The sequence below is a fragment of the Strongylocentrotus purpuratus genome, unplaced genomic scaffold (genome assembly GCF_000002235.5).
Source record: "Strongylocentrotus purpuratus isolate Spur 01 unplaced genomic scaffold, Spur_5.0 spur5_scaffold_2, whole genome shotgun sequence".
Lineage (NCBI taxonomy): Eukaryota > Metazoa > Echinodermata > Echinoidea > Camarodonta > Strongylocentrotidae > Strongylocentrotus > Strongylocentrotus purpuratus.
The window spans coordinates 7,917,213-7,937,204 of NW_022145605.1; the positions used below are offsets into that span (position 1 = coordinate 7,917,213).

General features: G+C 35.8%; 1 protein-coding gene across 2 annotated transcripts in view; it reads left to right on the forward strand.

Moving 5' to 3' along the window:
* LOC574783 (serine/threonine-protein kinase NLK) overlaps positions 1-16,496 on the forward strand; it is a 69,198-nt gene extending 52,702 nt beyond the window's left edge. Inside the window, exons 6-12 of one of the 2 annotated variants that reach the window (XM_003729431.3) lie at positions 1,186-1,395; positions 2,079-2,180; positions 2,657-2,743; positions 3,466-3,664; positions 4,016-4,109; positions 7,033-7,088; positions 9,874-16,496. In XM_003729431.3, coding sequence (XP_003729479.2) covers positions 1,186-1,395; positions 2,079-2,180; positions 2,657-2,743; positions 3,466-3,664; positions 4,016-4,109; positions 7,033-7,088; positions 9,874-9,884 — 759 coding nt within the window. In that variant the 3' untranslated portion in view covers positions 9,885-16,496. The remainder of the gene's footprint in view (positions 1-1,185; positions 1,396-2,078; positions 2,181-2,656; positions 2,744-3,465; positions 3,665-4,015; positions 4,110-7,032; positions 7,089-9,873) is intronic. The other variant, XM_775166.5, reaches the window with a different exon arrangement.
* Positions 16,497-19,992: the final 3,496 nt, after the last annotated feature.

Sequence of the window (19,992 nt, forward strand, 5' to 3'; positions counted from 1 at the left end):
GTGTATGTTTATGAGGTAGCTGATGGGGAACAAGGACTCTAACTGTGATGGCTTTGTGGTTGTGGCTTTGACTAGTGTTCAAGGATATCATGCTGGCTGATAACTGTGATGACTAGTGATTGGGTCATAGGCCTACATGTATTGTACATGCAGTCATTCAGTATGGTACTGGTTGTGTGCATTCCTGGCATAAGGGTATGAACACAACTTCTATCTTTAGATATCATCCCAGATATAATTATGACAAAAGAATCTGCCTATATAATAGTAAGATTCAAGAACAGATCAGTAAATCATCACTACCAACCTTCCTTTTTTTTCTTCCTTAATAACTGTTGTTCCCCAACTGTGATAAATCTAGCTGGAAACAGTCTTTTCTAAACAAGGATGAGAGTTTTGACATTGTACTATTCAGTGAATGTGTAACTTTGCCACGTGTGAACACCACCTTTGTTTGCCCATGTTCCTAACCTAGGTGTGACTCATGACATGTTGTTCGGCCTGGTCTATCTGTCGCTCTGGTTCTGTGGTTGTCCATGATTTCATGTAGGGGGCTGGCCAGAAGTGTTGCATATTTGATGATTGTCGCACTGCCGAAGGGATCACACTGATCGGTCTTGAAGAACTTGCATGATCATTAATCCTTTCCTGTTTTGTCTCTTGAAATTAACTCAAAGTATTTTTTTCTTGTCTCGGATCACTTTCTAGCCTGACACGTCTTGATCATCTTGGTACTTTCCTTGAATCACTTCTATGACAGCCGTAGTTTGATCCAAGCTCCTGGCCCTAGTTCAGGCCATGCCTTTGTCCTTAAATGTGTTGGAAATGTGTTAATTTTCAACTGGAGATGAACCTGAAAATTCACAATGACTTTGATTATTTTTTTTAGTTATCGTTCCTTAATTAAGAAATTATTATAGTTCCTATTGGGCTTCTCTAACGGGATAATTTCCTTTATATAAGGATTCTTTATCATCCAGTTGGAAAAGTTCCCCATGATCACTTTCTGACACTTACCAAAGCCTCATCTTCAACTTCGCAACCAACAGTGAATTTAACCCTTAACTGGCCAAAACTTACCCTAAAAGCAGTGCCTTTAGTCTACCCTAACCTTAATCCTAATGCTAACCCTAATCCTATAGCACTGATGAAATAATAAACATGATATTTGTTTTCTGCCTGCAGGTGTGTGACTTTGGTCTGGCCCGAGTGGAGGAGCCCGACACCAGCAAACACATGACCCAGGAGGTCGTGACCCAGTACTACCGCGCCCCTGAAATCCTGGTAGGGAGCAAACACTACACCTCGGCCGTGGACATGTGGTCGGTAGGCTGCATCTTCGCGGAGCTCCTCGGCCGACGGATCCTCTTCCAGGCTCAAAGTCCAATCACACAAGTGAGTACCGTACATAACCTGTAGCTTCGGCTTCAACCCATCTTGAAGATATAAGTAGGCAAGCAATCCCCATGATTGTCCCAACCAATGAAGAAAAAACTATTTCGAATGAGTACATGGTGATGAAATCCTGTAATCGTACCATACAACTCAGCTCGAACCAGTATTCTACGCCAAATGCTCCATCGTCAATTGCTCTTTGCACAATTTTGAATACTGACTAAATGCTCAACTTTAACTTGGGCCCTTATCCTGAGTCGACCAAGAATATGAGTGTTGTTTTTTTGTGCCAGAATGGCATTAACTATGTGTTAAAGTGTATGAGTTAATTCTCTTCTTGCTCTTAATAGACCAAATGATCCGTGGAGCCAAGTTGGCACAGGTTTATTTCTTTAAAGGCGCCCCTCACTTACCCATGTATGCATTTGTCATCCAGTCTTTAGATAATTACTTAAACCTATGATTGTATGATGTCATACGGTCAGAGTCAAGATTAGAAAGAATATTCTACAGTTGGAAAAGAGAAATTGCCAAGTCCTCGTGCCTAAAATTAAAATATCATTACAATTAAAAGTTATCTGTTTAGGTTTTGGTTGCACTTTTGGTGTTGTAATTTTGTGACATTTTGGATGACTGAACTCATTGTAATTGATGCCATTTCCCCACTTGTTTTTCCGTCACAGCTCAATTTAATCACAGATCTTCTTGGGACGCCATCTATGGAGGATATGAAGTACGCCTGTGACGGAGCACGGGCTCACCTCCTACGCATGCCACATAAACCGGTATGTAAAGAAATAAGGCTCTTGAAAAGAGGAGTCGTGATAATGACAAAGTAATTTGTAAAGTGTTTCATACTTGAATCAGGAATATATCTACGTGCCTGGATTTACATTGCTAATCTTTTGCAATTAATTGAAAGGGACATCTTCATTACATAATAAGCAAGTTGAACACATATATGAACGCTACCTGGAACCACTGTTATACATGCTGTATTGTAATACCAAATTGATTTGAATTGAATGAAGTTGATTATTGGTTATGTGATTGCATTAAGAAATGTGACTGAGACACCATACCTCGTTATACTTAATTTCAGTCTTCCAGAACATTACAAAGTCCAGAAAATGTTCAGGAATATTGCCCTCGCAGACTTCTTGGTAGACCCTGGTTCGTATGTAATCCTATATTCAATAGGAGCATCAATGTTTTTAACATTGTCTGACACAAGTCCATCACAAATGTCTTTGTCTTACAGCCTTGCCTCTCAGCTTTATATGGTCTCTCCAGCCACGCCACTCATGAAGCTGTCCACTTACTCAGTAGAATGCTCGTCTTCAATCCGGTAAGTTTTTTATTTCTGATGGGTTACGCACGTACCCGGCTTGTAGTTCTTCATCATCGTTCTGTCTACGTCTTCTTGTTTGTCATTGCAATGGACGATCATATTTTATTGCAAGTTGGTTAAACATTCATAACATACTTGTAATTTGTCTGATTTCTCTCCAACTCTCTCCAATCTGTTTCTCTTATTTTCTGATTTCATAAAAATGAACTAATTTCAAAGGATGGATATCAGTGGAAATGTTTAGTACACATTCTTTTTGTGTGAAGCCGTAGATTCATACAAGTACTTGTAAACTGGTAATCAGTTTTGGGGCTTGATCAAAATTTTATTTTTTCAGACTCAAGTACTTCCTTGATTAAAATGGAAATGTCAACTAAGCAAGACCTTAGTAGTCGGTTAATTAACATCCGATCCTGAATTTCAATGATTTCTTTCTAAATGTAGTCCACTTGTATGGTGAAATCCTAGATTTTTTTCTGCAGTAAGAATAACAAAGCACTTACGATTACAGTTATTTGTTGATTTGCTTTAGGCTAAAATTTCAATCAAAATATCAATGATATGAATGCATGATGAAATAAGATAGAAATGTTTCAATTGAGTATAATATTATGACAATAGATCCTTCTATACTTATATAATATAATTACTTTTTATTGAAAAACAACTATTTTAAAAGGCCTTGATTAAACTATTTTCTCTTCTTTTGATTTTGACAGGACAAAAGGATTTCATGTATCGACGCCCTCGCGCACCCTTACCTTGACGAGGGGCGGTTACGTTACCACACATGCATGTGCAATTGCTGCCACAATACATCGGCAGGCCGGCAGTACACCGGCGAGTTTGAACCCGCTGCCCCTCAGAGGTTCGACTGTTTGTACGAGGACGACCTCCACACGGTATTGCAGGTCAAAGGTGAGAGGTCACGCTATGGATGTGTTTGTAGTATGTCTCGAAGATGTTGGGAAAGGTTGATTATGCGGTACATAAGAATTGATGTATATGGTGCAAGGTTTTAGAATAACCAGCATGAAAAGAAACGTGTATATGGGACTACATGCACATGTGGCTGGAAAATTCAGTCCAAACTTTTCAGCTATATCCTATTTATTGTTTGAGGGGAAATTCTTAAACTGACATACAAAGAATGAGAAAGCTCACAAATGTAACTTTTCTTGGTGTAAGTACTCGTCGACACATACATGTATTCTGACTTTTTTTTTTTTTTTTTTTTGCACCTGCGTGCCATTTTCTTTCCCTTCGCAGAAGCGCTACACAAATTCATCACCGACAGACATCAGGGTAACACCGTACCTCTATGCATCAACCCGCAATCAGCCGCCTTCAAGAGTTTTGCAAGGTGAGAGCAAGAAAGACAAAGGTCAAAGGGCAAGAAGGCAAAGCAAACCAAAAGGTTTTGATTTGCTTCCCTCTCTAAAAGTTTCAGTGTAGAGACTCCCATTTGTGGAGTATTTTATGCTGTCAGGGAGAGAGACCTTTAACTAAATTGGTCCTAGAATCGCTGACATCCTTGCATGCTTAATATCATGCTTGATTAATAAAGCATTCTACCATCTGTACCATCAGTGCATGCACCTTTGAGTGGTACACCATCGGTGGTGCGCCAGCAGTGATTCAACGGTGCACCTTTGGTGGTACAACATTGGTAGTGTGAGTGAACTGCAATGGTAAACCCTCTTTGGAGCACCATCATTGCTGAGCATTTGATGGTGCACTTTCAGTGGTGCTCCTTAGATGGTACAATATTAACAGTGCACCATCATTGATGGAATTTTGATGGTGCACTGTTAAAGGTACACTTTCAGTCAGTTACCTTTGGTGGTTCACCATTGATGGTATGCTTTTATTGCTGCACCTTTGATGTTACAACATTATTCATGAATGTTTGATATTGTACCATGATTGGCGAGCTTGTTGCAGTGCACCTTCAAAGGTGAATCCCCTAGTGAACCTTTAGCGATGCATGGTTGAAGTTCTGCTGGAGTCTGAAATAGTGGTCATCGCCCAGTCCTGCATGTCAGTCACCTCCCCTCACCCCTCCTGAACTTCTGTAAGAGCTACAGTGCTTGAACTTTTAGCCATAGTTGGAACCTGTCTGGAATCTATCTGATCCTACAGTAGACAATCTCTCTCTCTCTGTGACATGGAGTAGATAAACAGTTACTTTTTTGTAGATGCACTTTTGTGTTCTTCTGGGACTCCATTCACAGGTTTTTAAGAAGGGTTGATTTCTGTACTTCCAATTTTATAAATAACCAAGAAAGCAAAACTAATTAACATTCCACGTCAACTTAATAGATACATACCCTTATGATAGAAGTCATTTGAATTGAGACTTTGTATTCAAATGTATTCCAATTATCTTCTCTTTGCACAAATTGATACAAATCTTGGCTGCTATCAATGATTCTTTTTCTTGAATATGATATGGGGGGGGGGATTTGAAGACAGTTCTTTCAAGCACTGTAGCTCTTGATTTTCTCTTCTTTCGTAACCGCCCAGTATTTCTTTCTGTCCCTCTGTTTGAATGTTGTGATTGATGAGGTTAATTCTAATCAACTTAATATCCTTTTCTTGCTTTCTTCTCTTCATAACCTTCTAACATACACATGATGGAAGCTAGTGATATATAAGTAATTTTGTGCCCCAAATCTGAATTCAAAGATAGTTTTAAACCAATGCTTGTTTAGTTTTAGGTGTTATTTTGAGTATAGTTCGAGCAAATGCAACACAATTCCATGATTTAGGAGTTCTGTCACGTTGGTTTTATTGAAAGCGTACAATGAACTAAAACACATGTTAAATCATACGAGCAATTTAGATCCTGAGACTAGGGCTTTTAAAAAAAAATTATAAAGAAAAGAAACTCATGTCTGTCCAAGTTATGAAAAACATATTTGTTAGTAATAAATGTAGACATTGATCTGCACCACGAATATTTTAATTCTTTGCAACTTTTGTTGTACTCTTGTCACTTAAATTGCTTCATGCATATACATGTAGAACATAGTATTTGCTATATCAGGTCAATCACATGTTATATATCTCATTGCTCTTATATATTTCCTTATGAAACAAATAAGCATTTACATCATCATCATTTTCATTGACAATAACTGTACACAATTCATGAATCAAGTACCTTACGATAATATACAAGATTCCATTCGTGAGAATTATTATGCATGTATATAAAAACTGTTTAGAAAATAAACATTTACATGTGTTTAAATGCTGGAGGTACTTTGATTGTGATTTGCTCAGCTAGATGTAATGGATCAGCATAAAATGAACTCAAGTGGGGCACAAAGTTACCAAACAAAAAAACATACAAGAAGATTTTGCAACTGCTTTTAAACCGTTATTGGAATTGCATCCATACAAGTATATAGGCTGTGTTAATTGTTTCATGGATTCGGCTTATTAATTTTTCTTGCATAGATTCTACTAACACGTAAAACTTATATTTCATTTTCTAATATGAATAATGTCTTGTCTTACACCCCCAGTATTCTTTTATTTATTTCTGTTTGATAGGATGCATGAAAGTTATTACCCACATTCAAATGATTGTGTAGACAGAAGTTAGGATAAGTTTGGCATTCTATTAGTTTTGTTTGCCTTAACATGTCAGGTCTTATGATTTCTTTGCGTAATCATTATGTATGTGTTCTCTCTTTCTCTCTTTATTTGCTTTGATTGTGGGTGAAAGCTTAAGATCCCCCAACACTTTAAAAAATGGCAGTTGTGTACATGACTCAAAAGAAACCCCTGAAAACCTTAGCTGGGTCTAAAATAATAAGTCACTTTCCAAAATAAGACTTGAAGATGCTAAATGTGAGCTGATGTCTCTTACAGCAACTTCAGATGCACTCTGTACATAATCTTTTCTCTTATTTTCCATTCGATAACCTAATCTTAACAATGGGTTTGTGTGGTGCAGTCTTAATTTATTCATTTGTATTTCCATACCTCTCTGAACCATATCTCTATCTCACTCCCTGGTCAAACAGTGGAATGGTAAAGGTGATAAAAGAAGTTGAATTTTTTCTGAACTTCTTAGTTTGGTCTATCAAAACAACTGCACAATAATATCACCCTTACCCAAAACAAATAAAGGAAATTATTTTAATACTTCTCACGATCATTTTCATCATCACCCTCCTTTCACCAAAAGACTAATGAATAACTCTTCTTTTAAAATGGTGTCTGCTCCATCGCACCATTTCTATCCCCCCTTCCCTGCGGCTGTTTTCATGTAGGACTGGGAAAAAGGTTTTTGATGTACCATCAGACGCTGCCAATTTACTGATTCCAGGTTTGTTCCAATCCAAATTATCAAACAGTCATTATTTTTTTTTGTCTCTGTTTTCTTTCAAATCTTTTTGTTTTTTTACGATTATCATTGTACTTTCAGTTTTTAATTTTCTCTCTTTTCAGTGCTTTATTTTGAATAATTTCTTGTTTTTGTTGATCTTTGTTTCATGCATGAAGAGTCATCAGTCATCCCTTTCATTGAATATGAATATTCAGTTTTTCAGTTTGTATTGGTGGTACACAAGAAGGAAAACATCTCATTGCATTTATTCTTCTATGTATTTATGCAATAACAACATCAACCAAGAAACAGAGAATGCTTACGTTAAGAATTCTACCAAAATAGAACACATGCAAATAAAGCTTGTAGACTGTTACATAATCCTTTTGTATTACTAGATTGGAAAAAATGTTGACATTTTCATGAATGTTGTTTAATTTTAATGGTTATGAAAAAATACATTTTATAAAGATCAAAGTTTCTCCCAGCCAAGAGCATACAACTGTTATGGACTTGTGAGGTGAACATGATTATAGCGTGATCAAAGCACTTTTTTCTAAGTGGTTGGTATCGCATTAGCATTGGAGGCTTCACTACTTATATGTACTTAAGAATGTACCCTTCATATGTATATTCAAAACCAAATGTTATTTTTAAAGTTGAAACGTCATGACTAAAGTATGATGCTTCGTGAGCTAACTAAGCTCACTGAGAAAACTCAGTAAATATGCCCTGATCAAAACCACATGCCTATTTCATTTACTGTACATATGGATAAGGAAGGGGGTGTTGGTTGGGGACTGAGAGGGGAGGAGTGGGGGAGGGGAGAAGGGGATGGGGATGGGGAGGAGGAGGGGGACAAGAAAAGTTGACTACTTCTGAGTAGACAGCACCTTCAGTGACTCTACCTTTAAACCAAGCCTGTACACTAAATCGAGACATTTGTGAGTTACAAGAGGCATCTTGTTCTGGCGAGAATGATACAAACTTTTCTGCATTCATTCAGGAGTTTGTGTATTGTATTTGACAGAATGTCTATATATGAATGGCTCAAAGGAGAGTGCAGGCATGGCAGTTTTAGAGAAACATCCTTTCATTTTAAGACATGTCTCAATAGTAAGTAATTGAGAGAGGTGCATGACATGCAACTGCCTTTTATCATCAATATTTTCATGATCATGAAAGATATCTCAAGCAACAAACTTCCCCTATAAGTCGCCTGAAACGTTTTACCAAATTAACCTCCATGTACATGTTGGCTCTATTGTACACAGACAGAGTTGACTTATAAAATGGTTCCCGCAGGAAATGTTTTGGATAGCAAATTAGGTTCACCTAATGTACCCCCACCCTTCCCCCTCCCTCTTAGCAATAAACACATATGCAGATCATTTTACATATCATATCATTGAACAAGGTACCTGTTAAAGTAGCTGTGCAACGATTTTAAGAACTAACTTCAAGTTTATTTCCTTATTGCAATGGTGAAACTTTGATTGGACAATATATATTTTATCAAAATTCAAAGCTTGGAAACATTTGAAGTATTTATTATTATCAATTACAAAACGCTTAAATACAGCCCGGCATAGCACCTGAAGAGCTCTCTGAACACTGCTGAGATGTCACTTTGAATGTTTCCAAGCATTGAATTTTGAGGAAATTGTCCAAACAAAGTTTCACCTTTGCAATAATGAAAATAAAAAAAAAAATTTTTCAAATCTTCGCACAGCTACTTAAAAGGAAAATTACATATGCACACACACACTTTCCAGAACACAATCACACATTTTCAATCACCATGTCACATGTATATCACTTTCAAGTCATCTACCATAAATAACTTCTATAAAAAGTTGTACATGTATACCTTGAGAATATTTCATTGATCGGAAATCACCCTCTATCCTCGTTCAAGTGGTATCACAAGTTGTTTGGAAGCTTGTATTCATTGTTGATTCCGAATCTCCATTTCTGCCGGCTGCTGAGCTCTTGTGATTCAGAAATAACAGATTTCTTTTGGCAAGGATTGAGCATCCTTATTCCATAACAGCAATAGCAGGATTCTCATTAGATTAAAAATACACCCTCCACTGTGCATGAAATCTATACATACAAAGATTACTTGTAGATCAGCAAGAACATTTAGACAGCCATCAGATGCTCACCATACATTTCTTCCTAGCATCCATCTCAAATTTCTAGAAATCATATACATGTACATAATTACCTTTGCCATTATTCCTATTTTGGCTGTATTTCTGATTTAGAAAATATTATAATGAAAATCCAATTTTGGGGGAATTTTGTCACCACTTTGGTAGATTCGCGATATATGGGTTCATAACTCTGTGTTTTTTCAACGAAAGATCGCATCTGGACAACCATGAGTCGCCTTTTACCTATCTTGGTTTTAGCTAGCAGGGGCAAGTCAGTGTGCACCAAAGTAGGAATTGTGACACTGATGCTGCATGTCCCAGTTAGAAAGATCTGAGATAGAGGAAAGAAGAATGTTACCTGTTGATTCAGCCCCCTGTCTAAATCATGTTTTTACTGATCAACATCCTAAATGTAGCATAGCAAACCCCATTTACTTCAATTAACGAGGATGTGTTAAATGTGATGGAGCCCGATTTGGATGATTTGTTATGCAACTTTAGAATCGCTGTGGTATACATGACATCCCGTAACTTGTGCTCCGCATTCTCGGTGTTCACTTCATGAATTAAATATTAACCAATGCATTTGTTTGTTCTCCCTTTTTCTTTTGATCCACCCTGTGCAGTTCGTCAGTAGCCAGTGCATCGGAGCTGCCCCCATCACCCCAGCCGTGGGACTGATGAGAAGGCCGGGAGGGGACTACGCCCCGCCCCCACCCACCAGCCACACCCACGGCAATCAATGAAAAAACGTCTTGTCCAGATACGTATCTCTATATTCCAAGCCTTACTGTGTGTTGAAGAAGGAGGGAGATCTTACAAGAATTGCCAAGAAATATTTATAGCTAGTGCCTCGACTGTTGGTTAGCGCCCGTCTCCTCCACCACGTCCGCCCCAGTTCTTGACCGAGTTGAGCAATACCGACAGAATTCGCCCCCACCCTCTCCATCATCCTCTCCTTGTGATGTGCCCTTTGACCTCTACTGACCTTTTGACCTGTGACCGAGGAGCAGAGTTATATTTTAAAGGTGTGTGATATGCTCCATGAAAACAAATGTGCTATATTATTTCACTCGAGCAAACAATGCTGCAACGAATATACATCCATCACATACACTGAAGTGGTGTCAGCAAGAAACTTCCCTTTCGACAGATATATATATATTATGTAAAGGTGCCACAGGAAACTTCAAATTGGCGTGACCAGCTGTATTCATTTAAGGAGATTTTAAGTTTTTATTTATGTTCCGGCGTTGCTGCATCGTGAGCCCTGGCTGCCACAAGGAACACAGAGTATGATGTTACGACTTGCTGCTCCTTTCAAGAGATGCTGCGCTTTTTATGAAGAATGGGTCAAATTGGAATATGATCTAGATGGATGACTTGTATCATCAATGTTTAAGTACCCCTTGAAAATTGCAAACAAGGTTCATTACTTTCTCTCTCAATCAGACAAATGCAAGCTATTATGAAGGAAAGTCCTGGAAAATTTGTTCTGCAAGTTATACTGTAAAGTTTTAAACTAAAACAGCATTATTTGCTTTGTAACAAAGCTAACTGCATCCTATGAGTAGGGATGAAGGACAAATTTGATTTGGTCCAGCACCCTTTAATATTTCATTTGCATTTTGTTTTGAACTTCAATATTAAAGATGACCAGTACTACCCATTAAACTCATGATACCCGATTCTCATCTCCATTTCATGCAAGGATATATCGTCAAGAAATTGAATTTAAAATATTTTTGTTCAGAATGAACTACATTTCTATTGCTCTGTTGTAAGAAATTTCACTACGAACAATATGTGAATACTCTCATTTTGTAAAGAATTTGAAATATTTTGTTCGAAAATGGGAAATAGATCTGTTCCGTCAGGGTACCCTTTGAATTTGTTCCTGGCTATCCCAAACATTTGGGGTAAAGTGTTTGTATACTAGCAAGTGGAAACCGCTGCAGCTAGTCAGAGTGTATTCTAATTTATACATCACATATATATGTGACTGGAGTGGGAAATATCTTTCATTGTTGACCTAAACCTTTATCATGAATGAAATGTCTCAATTTTGTACAAGAGAAGTAATGAATAATAATTTAAATTGAATAGTCCCAATTTCTCCCTTTCATTGAATGCTTTCATATATTGTCAGTATTGTATTTAACAATTTTCTTTAGACAAGTCAGTTATTACTCAAAGTACAATGCAATTATTTTCTTGTGTATCAATGGCCTGTGCATTTGTTTTCTTACTAAGTATGCAAGAAAGGACATGTATGTCTTGGACTTGTATTTTGTAAGCATATGAAGTATTGCCACAATAATGTAGATTTAATTGTGCAATTTGTTTTGAAACCACTATCACCTAGTACAGAGATGTGGTTTTCTTTTTCTTTTTTTTTCTTCCTCAATTCCAAGAACTAAAGGGAATTAATCCTATTTATCCTCACTTGAAGTTTGTTTTGTTTTGAGATGAAAGCTGGATGATGGGTTTAGATAAAAGTCTATTGCATATACCTCGAGAAACAAAGAAGTGATTTGTATGTAAATTATTGCTGAAGTAACAAATAATGTGAAGTGTGATGCCAATCGTGAGATTACCGAGATTGCAGAGCCATATGTATTAACTTATTTATATCGTTTAAGTCTCTGCATCCTCGTTAGGCTAGATATGTGTATTAGAACGTGCTTATACTCCAGAGAAGATGTCTTGAGGAGCAAAAGGCGTTTACAAGCCGTGGCTCCTCCGCTTCTGATGCGTCATCATGAAGATATATGGTGTGGTTTCGTGCAAAATGAAAACTGATATAAAGAAGCATATATTCCATGTATGTTGGTGCTCCTTCTTTTGCTACGAATGCGAGATTCAAACCAACGAGAAGCATTGCACTGAGGTATTAGCTGTTGTCACGGCAACGTATAGAATGCTGGATGTGTCGGTCGCATGTGGAAATCGCCGGGAAGTGACCGGCCGGTCGTTGTGTGATTGGTCTATTTGTGATCTAGCCATGTTTTGTGATACAACTTAATTTATATGTACATTACTTGATCATTTTGGATATGGGACTAGTTGGGTAGCTCAGTTGTACATTTTTTTTGTGGAAATCGAAGAGAAACGATGATAACAATGCTGCATCAAGCCTGTGTCATGTCATTTCATCCTCAATCATTGTCTTGGTGTGAACGCACCCATCTTGTTAATGCAATTCTCATGTAAGTAGGGTCATATATAAATAGAAATAGTAATAAAGACATTGTGTGATATGTTTCAATTTTTCTGTTTTTGGTTTTTTACTCATACTGATTTATATTTGTGTGTAATATTTGTACGAAGTTTAGCCTTGTACGTTGTGTATTCAATGGGCACATTGTTGTTTGGTTGTCATGGATATTTGTATCTGTGTGATATGTTTTTCAATTTCAATTTTCAATTTTCCTTTTGACTTTTATACAGATGTATATTTTTGGGTCGCAAGTCCCAATTCTGCTTATGCGTGTAGTACGGTGCAAGAACTTTTGTGTCACGGCTAAAATATTATTCTTTGTTCATCTCACAACTTCTTTCCCTTCTGTTTTTTTTCCTGGAAAATTAATGAAATTGAACAGCTGATTTATTCCCTGATTTGTTCCAGAATTTACCAGAATTTTAAGCTATTCGGGTGGGAACACCATGAATATTTGTTTTCATAAATCTGACGTAATTGCATTTGTCATTATTATGTAGTCTTCGTCATCATATAATAAGATAATATTCACTGCTGGACATATAGAAATTATCCATAAACAGGAGCCCCTTTCTTTAAAATGTTTGGAACTCCTGAACAATTCTGACTTCGTTAATTTTCCTGCTGTTGTTTTATGTGCTTACACATTGGACATGGGTATCAAAATATGCAAAGTAACAGATTTTGTTTTTGTTGTTGTTAAAAATAACAAGAGCTACTCGTATATATGAATTAGATCCTCTGCCAATTCTCCCGAAAATTTATTTATGAGTAATTGCTTGTAAACTTCTTCAAATTACTGTTTGCATCAACTGACCAGAGAACTAACTTGTCCGAACGCACAACGTGTGGGTTATTGGATGATGTAGGTCTGGGCCTGTCGGTGCCTTACGTAACAAGGCGCTCTTTCTCACAACAACATCACAGGTTTTGAACAAATAACACCTTTCAACATTTCTACCCACTCAGTGCTGCAGCATGCCTAATGTTACAACTTTCTGTGATTGAAAATATGGAATGTTGTGAGGTTGTAATGTTAACTTTTTATCATCTCCATAAACTATTGGGAGAAAGTGCACCAAGTTATCTCAAAATGTCTTAGTTTGAGTTGCAATGTTGATGCATTACTGGCTGAGTTTTTATTTGTTCCCCCTGCATAAGCCCATCATGGAAACAGTAACTTACATATTATATGGCTTTGAGACTCTACATTTATATTTCTTGCAATTAAAAGTGTACTACTAGCGTGGGTAGAACCGGCCAAATTCCTGCTCATCTTGCGACAATTTGTTGTGATTGTCAAAATTGAGTGTGACACCAGGAATCTTTAACAGAAAGTACATTGAAGTTTCTAAATCGGCAACTTATTGAACAAATTTAGATATTGAAGAAAATAAATTTTGCAAAGTTTATACTTCCTATCAGATTTCTGTTAGTTATTTTCTTTTCATATACCTGGATTTTCTTAAGATCAGTGAGAGTAAAAGATAACTAGCAATGTTGTCAATTTGAAGAAAGAACTGATTAACTTGGCTGTTAAAATATGCCTTGCCATGATGGGAATGTGTGTAGGAAGGAGGTCGATATTTGAAACTATGGGACTCTGTTTTACAACGCAGAATGGCTGAACAATCGAAAGGATCATGTAGCAAAACACTTGAACATTCCAAAATCATGAAAGGAAATAGCATGCGAAGAAGTTGTGATATTGACTGCTTTTAGTTAGATTTAGTCACACACTTAACCACCATATCAAGTATCCAAATTCTTTGAATGAATTTTATGTAGTGTTGTAAAGGAATTGAATGATTAATGTAACTTATTTAGATAGGAAAGAAAGTGAACCTTGAATTAGAATCAATAGATAACGCATTAATTTGAATATTGATTAGTGCTATTTTGTATTGAAGAGAATGTTTTGTAGCCTTTTGTACATTTATTTGTATGCATTTACTTACAGTCTGTTTTTATTGATGCAAGCAAATGCAAAATCAAGATGTTCAAATTAAGTTATATGTTTAATATAGATAGTAGAAAAGATTATCCTTGTGTTTAATTGTTCTCATGGCTATGCACAAATGCGACGTGTCATTTTTTAAGGCTCAATTTCGAACAAGAAATGCAGGCACTGGCATTCAATCATTTATTATTTTCCTGCCTATAAACTCATTAAAAAAGTCTGTAAATCTTTTATGATTGTTTTTGTTTTCAATCATTCATCAATTGTGATTCTTTATTCCTCTTTTGTTGTTTACTTGCAATCAGTATGTATAATAAATCTTCTCTTTTTTCATGTTGATTCGTGTAGTTTTTCATGTGAATATTTATTAATCGCCTCTGTACTGTAGAAGTGTGATATTTGTATAGTTTTGAGTGACATGTTGTCAGAGGTTCATGTCTCTATTGCAATTTTTGTAATATATATATAATATCGTTTACAATGCATTTTTAAGAAATAAACAGATTTGAACAACTTTTCTTGTAATAAAGGGTTCAAGAGAATAAGGAAAAATCATGAGTGAAATTTGTTTTATTATAGATTATGTTCACTGTTATTCTCCTTTTAATTTGTATTTTGACTGAATATATATTAAGTGGATTAAGATTATTGATCCATCAGGGCATTTTCTTTTTTCTTTCTTTCCTTGTAGGTCCATTTTGTTTCTACCAAGTCAAATTAGACAGTATTAATACAAAAAGCATTACAATGATGTCATGCAAATACAGTCAGAATTGTCATAGTGGCCATCTTGATATAGAGGTAACTTGTCTCCCCTCAGAAGAAATATCTGGAAGGGCCACCTCTCTTATACTTTTTATATATTCATCACTGGCCTTTGTAGACAGCTTTGACTATATTTATCATTCATAACTACCATAAAGCATATGTTTTTGTCTCTCAGAATAAACTTTGTGCCATGTTCTAATGCCCCAGAATGTGTGTTCATAACGGATAGTATGTTGGTTAACCTGTGTAGAATGGCTACCTTGCTTTCAATACTTTTTCGTTAACCCATAGTTTTCCAGGAATGGCCACTATATGCAAGGTTTTTGTTGTGTGACCAAAAAAGGTGAATGAATTATTCCTGAGTAGCTGCACATTGTTACTTTCTTTGGATCTCTTAACCTGTTTGGATCCAGAAGGGCATTAACTCATACACAGTGTTAATACCGTTCTTGCTCTGAATATGCAATATCAGGAATGGACAGAACAGTAGTTTAATAATAATAAACATACATTTCTTTATGGTAGCTTTGAATTTTTCACTGGTCCTTTTCAAATTTCACATTAAAGTATATCTAAGGAAAGTTTCTTTCAGTTGGACGAATAAACCAACAACCAAAATGCAAACTGCAGACTCGATTTTCATCAATGTTGTACTTAATCTGTCCAAATATATGAAATATGAATATGATGAAATGATAAAATGAATTGTAATTTTCCAGTTTTGTTATATTCAATTATTCAGCTTACTGCAATAATGGAAATCAGTAATCAGGATAACTAGACAGAAGAAATTAAATATTTTTATCAGCCAGTGGGAATATAGTAGTTTACAGAATACCTTTATGTGTGTGTCAAGTAAGGAATACTTTGAATTACAGTTTAAGTGTAAATCTGAATTCTCCATTGTTTTATGTTTGTATTGTAGACTTCAAATAGGATATCCTTTTTTTCCGGTGCTCATTCATGAATGTGTACTTAGCAATGATCGTCCAAAACCGAATACAGAAAACGATGACGAAAGCAATATGGATAACATTTGTCCTTCTATGACCGTGTATATCATGTTTGTATTTATTCTTTACGAAAGGGTGCTTCACTTGTATGTAAATTGATTTGATCATGATATGCTTATCTGTTATAGGGAGACGAGTTGTAGTCAGAACAAAAATTGTGTAGAGAAAGGATGATACTTTTTTTCTAATTAAAAGAATAATACTGTTTTCTGTCCTCATCTCGCGATACTCATTTATCGTGGGGCAGAAGGACAAAGAGAATGTCAATAAAAAAAAAATTAAAAGAAATTCATGATGTACTTTGATTTCATTTTTGGGTATGAGCGATTTTGCAGATTGATATTGAATAGAATGGGTAATAGGCTGGATTTTTAATGAATTGATTGAGTAATTGGTTATAGTTGACTGATTGGTCGGTTATTTGGATGGTTTGTTGATTGATTTGTTGTATGGTTAGTTGGTTCATCGATTGATTGATTGATATGATTGGTTGGTTGATTGTTGATTGAATGATTCTTTTTTTTTATTGATATGTTGGTTGATTGATTGGTTGGTTGCTTGATTGAATAATTAATTCATTGGTTGATTTAATGATTGATAAATTAGTTGAATATTTGTTTGATGCTTTTTTGTTGACTGATTTGTTGGTAAGTTAATTGAGACTGATTGATTGGTTCGGTGTTTTATTGTATTGGCTGATTGGTTGGTCGGTTGATTGAATACATAACTGATTGGTTGGTTGGTTGATTGAATAAATAACTGATTGGTTGGTTGGTTAATTGATTGAATAACTGATTGGTTGGTTGGTTAATTGATTGAATAACTGATTGGTTGGTTGGTTGATTGAATAAATAACTGATTGGTTGGTTGGTTAATTGATTGAATAACTGATTGGTTGGTTGGTTAATTGATTGAATAACTGATTGGTTGGTCGGTTGACTGAATACATAACTGATTGGTTGGTTGGTTGATTGAATAAATAACTGATTGGTTGGTTGGTTAATTGATTGAATAACTGATTGGTTGGTTGGTTAATTGATTGAATAACTGATTGGTTGGTTGGTTGATTGAATAAATAACTGATTGGTTGGTTGGTTAATTGATTGAATAACTGATTGGTTGGTTGGTTGATTGAATAAATAACTGATTGGTTGGTTGGTTAATTGATTGAATAACTGATTGGTTGGTTGGTTAATTGATTGAATAACTGATTGGTTGGTTGGTTGATTGATTGAATAACTGATTGGTTGGTTGGTTGATTGAATAAATAACTGATTGGTTGGTTGGTTAATTGATTGAATAACTGATTGGTTGGTTGGTTAATTGATTGAATAACTGATTGGTTGGTTGGTTGATTGATCGAATGATTGACCGATTGGTTGATTAATATTTTGATTAATTAACTGTTTAATTCATTTGGTTTGATTGATTGAATGATTGGATGATTCATCGATTGGTTGATGATTAATTAATTGATTGTTCTATTGCCGATTGGTTTATTATTGGTTGATCGGTCGATTGATGATTGATTGTTCAGTTGATTTGACTGCAAATAGATTGGTTGACCGGTATAAAAACTAAATGGATGGTTGAGTGACTAATAATTCTCCGGAGCTTAATTGCCGATGGATTGATTGATATGTTGTTTGATTGGTTGAATCATTAATTATTACGTCATTAATCTGTTGGTTGGTTGGTTGCATGGTTGGTTAGTTGCATGGTTGGTTGGTTGCATGGTTGCTTGTAATTTATTGTAGCCTGATCGTTGGTTGGTAAACTGTTTCAGTGATTGATTTCTTAATTGATTCAACTACAGATAGTTGTTATTGATTATACTAATTTGACTTACAGATACTCGGTTGATTGATTATTAATTGGATGAGTGACTGAGTCAACCTATAAGACTGCTGATTAATTGGTTGGCTGGTTAAAGGTATTACAAAGTTTTGGTATGGGGTCATGAATTTGCTTCAAATTAACATATTGGAAGCATATGCGTTCCTACAATATTAATTGATCGTTGTCGCGGTTGAAATCGAGTCTAAAGTTATGAAATTATAAATAATAAAATGTTTATGTTGTATAGCTCCCTCTCAAGTCAAGATATTAATTTAGCTATGAAACAATGTTTCTTGACTAAAATCGACCGATTAGCTATTCCCGTTTGGAAATTATAATCACAACTACATATTCTGAAATTTTCATGGTCGCAGCTACCATTGTACGGCCATAGGTGCTATTTGAAATTTATCAAAATTTACCGGGAGCACCGGTAAATTTTTATATTCCATTTTTCTCAAAAGCAGAAGAGTTTTAGGGGCTAATTTTTCTAGTGCTTATAATACATCCACAGGGGCATCCAAATATATCAAAATTGTAACGATTCACTATCCATCCAATTTTCAAAATTTCCCAAAACTTTGTATTACCTTTAATGGATCATGACTGTATAGTTATGTTGGTTGGCTGATGGAATGGTTTATTATAGCCGATTAGTAGTTGAATAACTGTTTGCTCTCAAGTTCACTTCACGGAGGTACTTTTGATTTACTGAGTAATTGGTTTGCGATGGCCGAGCAAAGCGGTGACCAAGTATCTATAGTCTTCAGTATTTTCTTCTCCTTTTCCTTATTCCTCTCTTGATGGATTATATCCAGGTTAGGGACTCAGGCTAATTGTAGACTGTCCCAAGACCGAGAAGAAGGAAAAATAAGAAAGAATAAGAAAGAATAATTTAAAAGAAATTAATGGCAGAAATTTCCAACAGGGAAGTATGTTAATGTGGAAAAGCCGTTCTTTTTAAGGACAATGAACAGTAAGAGAAAAGGACAAATAGAAATTAAAATCGCAGCACTTATCAAAACTTAGTGAACAAATGCCCAAGTAAAATAAAGGGCCCCGCCTCAGTCATATACTAATATAGGGATATAGGGCACTTTTAGAGTATACTGCAAAAGTCCAAACTTGGTAGCTAATTACGCTAGACGAAAGGAGAAAAACAAGAAAAGCATACTGGTGAAAGTTTGAATGAAATCGGGCAAACAATTAAGAATTTTTGAAAGTTGCAATCACTTCGGGTAAAGACCCTCAAAATTGGCTGAATCTGTAATGTATACCTGTGTTGTAGTGGCGGACAACTATTTTGTACCAAAACACGACATGACTAAAATGTCAATTTGTCTAAAATGTATACCTTGGGATGGTCTTTTATTTTAAGAGGACCTGAAATAATATGCTCTGCTCATTATTATGAATATAATAGTGCCTCAAGGGTGAAGGCACTTAGAAACTGAGCTAAAAACAGACATTATTTTGTACACGAAAACTGAACGAAACGGGAGAGTTATCTTTCAGTATTCGTCACAATCCACTGATTAAATATCCAATTTGAGATTCGCATAGCTGTATAGTGATCTCATATTTCAAACATTCATATAACTTACTTATTATTGGTCCGCTTTATTTAAAACTTTTGCCTTTTTGCTTGTCTGCTTTTCTGCTCCATTCAAATGAAAGTATTACAAGGGTTTATTGGATTGCCCTTTAATCGTGTTTTGTGCCCACCCCACCCCACCCCACCCCCCCCCTAACGACAAACGATTGTATCTGAAAGATTATGCACAAGTCTTACCATTAATTTGTAAGTGATTAAGAGCATGCACACTGATACGGTTTATCAGGCGCGGATCCAGGATTTCTTAGGGGAGGGGGCCCAACTTTTTTTTTTGTTGCTCCCGAAAATTTGAAAAACGCGCCGGCCAAAAATTCGCTCAGTGGGGGGGGG